At 51.2% G+C, this 5,334-nt stretch overlaps 1 protein-coding gene across 2 annotated transcripts in view; it reads left to right on the top strand.

Annotated features, from left to right (window-relative positions):
- The window catches only part of NIPSNAP1 (nipsnap homolog 1), a 20,193-nt gene that overhangs the window by 6,910 nt on the left and 7,949 nt on the right, over positions 1–5,334 (top strand). For both annotated transcript variants that reach the window (XM_008047852.2, XM_021707445.1), the window contains exons 2-4: positions 1,370–1,497; positions 1,667–1,712; positions 1,970–2,064. In XM_008047852.2, the coding sequence (XP_008046043.1) occupies positions 1,370–1,497; positions 1,667–1,712; positions 1,970–2,064 (269 nt within the window). The remainder of the gene's footprint in view (positions 1–1,369; positions 1,498–1,666; positions 1,713–1,969; positions 2,065–5,334) is intronic.

Here is a 5,334-nt window from a genome sequence, read left to right as displayed (position 1 = left end):
TGAGGTCTCGCCAAGTTGCCCAGGCAGGTCTCGAACCTGCGGGCTCATGCAATCCACTCACCTCAGCCTCCCAAATGTGCAGGATTACAGGCTGAGCCACCGTGCCCGGCAGATATTTGAACTTAATTAGTTCCCAGGGTTGCTCCATATTTTTGGAAGAAAGTAATGTTTTTATTTGTAGTACATTTGTTCTAGCCACAGCAAAGGCTTGACAAGGGAGAAGGTTTGCTGATATTCAGAGACCCCTCTGCTTTCCTGGCTAGGAATACTCTCGCCAGCAGAAGCCTTGCTTTTCAGGCCTTGCTGCAAACTATGTCAAGGCTGTGGAATAAGACAATTGGCAGCCTCCAGATACGCCCGCCCCTACTGGATCGTTGAGTATGTGTGTTTTGGGCAGGGGTGTAGTTTTGGTCTGGTAAAATCTGGCAGCAGACTCCCTTGCTCCGAACCACAGTCCTCATAAGTAAAACACAGAATCACATTCATTGATTTATTGATTCATTCATTCTCACAGTACCCTAGAGGTGGGCAGGTGTTGGCAGGACGAGTGATAACATATTGCCTTTTACCTGTCCATCTGTCTGTCTCCCAGTCAGCCCTTGGACTGGCCAGCTCACCTCCCCCTCCTCACCTCGTCACTCTCCAGAGGCAGAGTTAAGTCTGACTCACCTGGGCTCCTCCACAGACCCCTGACTACGATTGTGTTCCAAGGCCTGCTTCTTCCAGTGGACTGTGACTGCCTTAAGGACAAGGCTTATTGTCTTTTGTTCTTTATTTGTGGGGCTTGGAAGGGGGCACAGGCCAGTTGCAGTGTGAGTGCTGCAGAGGACGGTGAGTGTAGCCTTCTTGTCAGAGAGGACAGAACTTGCAAAGAAAGCATAGAGTAAAAGAGCTTGGCATGTTCAGGGAAGAACGTAGCCAGAGAGTGGGGCATACAAGTTAGGGGATGGGAATGGGAGGCTGATGAGATAGGTTGGGTTGTCAAGGGCTTTGGGCAGCAGGCAAGGTGGGTTTGGGGCTGGTCTTCTTGGCAAGAGGCTACAGTTGGGTGGCCCAAGTAGAGGACCCCCTGCAAGGAGGTGAAGTGAAGGCAGGGAGTCTGGGAAGAGAAGTGGGAGGTAGGGCTGCCTCTCCTGGCCTCTGGAGGACCTGAAAAGCTTCAAGTAGCCGACTTGTCAGCTGGACTCTCTGTAAGCAGAACCAGGTCTGCCCAGCTGAACTCCAATAGCATTTCACATTCTTGAGCTATCACAGGACTCCGTGGCCCCATTTCCAGAAATGTGGGTCACCAGTTCTGGGGGAGCAGGACATCTGAGCAGATGGAATTGCAGGGCTCCCCAACCCCTACATGTCCTCCTCTGTCCTGCAGTTTCTATTCCAAGGACAATGAAGGCAGCTGGTTCCGCTCCCTCTTTGTTCACAAGGTGGATCCCCGGAAGGATGCTCACTCCACCCTGCTGTCCAAGAAGGAGACCAGTAACCTCTACAAGATCCAGTGTGAGTGGCTGCTGGGCTGGCTGTTCCCCTACCCCCGCAGGCCCTCTGGGGACCTATGAGGCTCCAGCATGGGGATGAGAGGGTCTGGGACATCCTGAGCTCTCTCCATCCCACCTGCCCCCTGTATACATACTTCCTGCTTCACTTCCTGCTCTCTCCTCTGTTGTAGTTCACAATGTGAAGCCCGAGTGCCTGGATGCCTACAACAGTCTGACGTGAGTATCCTCCCCCATCTACCTGTCCCAGTCCCTGCTTGGGTGGGGGCTCCATCCCAGCTGGTCCTCAGAACATCCTCCAGTCTGTTCTCCCTGGAGAAATCCAGGGGATGTAGACTTCAGGGTTGGAAGTCCTGAGGATGTCTTGTCCAGCCAGCCTTTGCATATTAGAGATGGATAGACTGAGGCCCAGGCCTTATCTCAGGGCTCTCTGGGGCTGGTGTGATCCCTGCCCCCTCTCTGTGCTCCTCCCACAGGGAGGCTGTGCTTCCCAAGCTGCACCTGGATGAGGACTACCCCTGCTCACTTGTGGGCAACTGGAACACGTGGTACGGGGAGCAGGACCAGGCAGGTAAGGTGCCCTCTTCTCTAATGCCACTGCTGCCACCTGACTCAGGCCTCTGGAACCTTTTGCACTTGGCTGCCCTCCACTTCCTCTCCACCATAGCACCTGGGGACTCCTTCTAAATGCAGACCTCATTGCCTCACTCCCTGTTCAAACACCTAAAGGCTCCGCTCTACCCTCAGGGTGGCCCATGAGGCCTATGCGTCCTTCCCTGCCTAGCCTCATCTCACTACACCCTCCCACCTGCTGTCTCACCAGGACTTCTTTCAGTTCCTCAGATCAACAGTTTTGTTCTCTAGTTCCAGGCTGCTGTCCATGCTCCTTCCTCTACCTGAAGCATTCTTTCCCACTCGCCCACTTTATTGGGATCACTCTTTTTTTTTTTGGAGTTGGAGTCTCATTCTATCACCCAGACTGGAGTGCAGTGGCCACTCCCGGCCACCGCAGCCTCGACCTGCTGGGCTCCAGCGATCTTTCGCCTCAGCCTTCCCAGTAGCTAGAATTACAGGCTCGCGCTACCACACCCAGTTAATTTTTTATTTATTGTAGAGATGAGGTCTCGCCAAGTTGCCCAGGTGGGTCTCGAACCCACAGGCTCAGGCAATCCACTCACCTCAGCCTCCCAAAGGCGCAGGATTACAGGCTGAGCCACCGAGCCTGGCTGAGATCATTCATTTTTTATTCTTTTATTTTGGCATAGACATCACCTTCTACTGGAAGGCTGTCCAGATTTCCTCCACCCAGGCTGGGTCAGGCACCTTCCCTGGCTCGCCAGCCAGGACTTGGCCTTGTCATGCTCTGATCATGAACATCTGTAGCTGCCTGTGTACTAGTCTGTCTCCCCATATAGGTGATGAGTTCTGGGGCACGTGGCAGGACCTGTGCCTGTTTTTACCATTGAATCCCCAATATGCAGCACATATTTGTGAAATAAACAGGGGCTCTTCTTTTTTTTTTTAGTTGGAGTCTCACTCTGTCGCCCAGACTAGAGTGCAGTGGCCGCTCCCGGCCACCGCAGCCTCGACCTGCTGGGCTCCGGCGATTCTTCCACCTCAGCCTTCCAAGTAGCCGGAATTACAGGCATGTGTTACCACGCCTGGCTGATTTTTTGACTTATTGTAGAGATGAGGTCTCCCTGCTCAGGCGGGTCTCGAACCCGCGGGCTCAGGCAATCCACTCACCTCAGCCTCCCAAAGGCGCGGGATTACAGGCTGAGCCACCGAGCCCGGCTACAGGAGCTCTTCTTATCTGAACTGGTTTCTTACAGCATCCTGGGGCATCCCTAGCATGCCCCACCCCAAAGTACCCACCAAATTTGTCACCAACTGGAAGAACCCACACATGATTTGGTTGACTCACAGCTTCTCAGCCACTTAAAGGGTTCTTGGCAGTTAGACTTGTGCTGTCCAAGATAAAAGCCACTAACCACATGCAGCTATTTAAATGAAGGTTAGTTAAAATTACATAAAATTAAAAGTTCAAGCTGAGTACTGTGACATGTGGCTGTAGCTCCCGCTTCTAGGGAGGTTGAGATGGGAGGAGCTCTTGAGCCTATGAGTTAAAGGCTGCAGTTTGCTATGATTATGCCTGTGAATAGCCACTGTATTCCAGCCTGGGCAACACAGTGAGACTTTGTCTCTAAAAAAAAATTTTTTTTTTTTAGTCGGAATCTCTATCGCTCGGGCTGGAGTACAGTGGCATGCTCACAGCTACTGCAGCTTCGACCTGTGGGCTCCGATGATCCTTCCGCCTCAGCTTTCCAAGTAGCTGGAACCATAGGCATGTACCACCACGCCTGGCTAATTTTTAAATTTATTTTATAGACGAGGTCTCACCAAGTAGCCTAGACTGGTCTGGAACCCCTGGACTCAGGCAGTCCTCTTGCCTCTGCCTTCCAAAGTACTGGGATTACAGGCATGAGCTACCACGCCTAGATTAAAAAAAAATTTTAATTTTAAAAATTCAGTTCCTCAGGATGGGTGTGGTGGCTCATGCCTGTAATCCCAGCACTTTGGGAGGCAGAGGTGAGAGGATTGCCTGAGCCCATGGGTTCCAGACTAGCCTGGGCAACATGGTGAGACCTCATCTCAACAATAAATACAAAAGCTAGCTGGGTACGGTGGTGTATGCCTATACTTCCAGCTACTTGGAAGGCTGAGGCAGCAGGATTGCCTGAGGCCAGCAGGTCGAGGCTGTGGTGGCTGAGAGCATGCTACTGCACTCCAACCCAGGCAGCAGAGTGAGACTCCAACTCAAAAAAAAAAAAAATTCAGTTCCTCAATCATACTAGCTACATTTCAAGTGCTCACTGATAAACACGTAGGGCTTGTGGCTACTGTCTTGAACAATGCAGCTATAAAACATTTTCATTGTAACAGAAAGGCCTTTTGGACAGTGCTGATTTCAACTGTCTGCATAGCACATCCCTGACAGATGGTCTTCTAAACTTTCTTTGAATCCTTCCAACAATGGGGAACTCACTACCTTGTAAACAAACCTGTCTCATCCTTTGACAGCTCTGATACCAGCCTGGGCAACATGACAAGACCTCGTCTCATAATAAGTCAAAAAAGTAGCTGAGTGTGTGTGCCTTTGAAAAAAATCTGTGACCAACAGATAGATAAATCAATTGATCTCCTTAATCACTTATTCTGTTTTAGTAGCAGACATTCATATATTGATAAGGGATTGAAAGAGAAGCAAATTGCCTTCAGTTCCAGCCTTTACAGTTTTCCCATTTTAAGCATACCTTGATCTTTTTTTGGGGGGGAGTAGGGGTCTCCCTCTGTTGCCTAGGCTGGAGTGCAGTGGCATGCTTATGGCCACTGCAGCCTTGACCTGCTGGGCTCAGGTGATCCTTTGCCTCAGCCTTCCAAGTAGCTGGAACCACAGGTGTGTACCACCACAGCTGGATAATTTTTTGATTTATTGTAGAAATTATGTCTTGCCAAGTTGCCCAGGCTGGTCTGGAACCCCTTGGCACAGGCAATCCTCTTGCCTCGGCCTCCCAAAGTGCTTGGATTACAGTTGCGAGCCACTGCGCTCCCCTCCCAGCTAATTTTTTTTTGTAGAGTTGAGGTCTCACTATGTTGCACAGGCTGGTTTCGAACTCCTAGGCTCAAGCAGTCCTCCTGCCTTGGCCTCCCAAACTGCTGGTGTGAGCCACCACGCCCAGCCTCAAGAATCTACATTTTTTTGAGCCGGGCATGGTAGCGCGCGCCTGTAGTTCCAGCTACTTGCAAGGCTGAGGCGGAAGGATCGCTGGAGCCCAGCAGG

The sequence above is a fragment of the Carlito syrichta genome, unplaced genomic scaffold (genome assembly GCF_000164805.1).
Source record: "Carlito syrichta isolate Samal-C Ts95f unplaced genomic scaffold, Tarsius_syrichta-2.0.1 Scaffold117975, whole genome shotgun sequence".
In the NCBI taxonomy this organism is placed as follows: Eukaryota; Metazoa; Chordata; class Mammalia; order Primates; family Tarsiidae; genus Carlito; species Carlito syrichta.
Note: the sequence above shows the minus strand (reverse complement) of the source record. Positions and strands in the feature narration are given on the sequence as shown.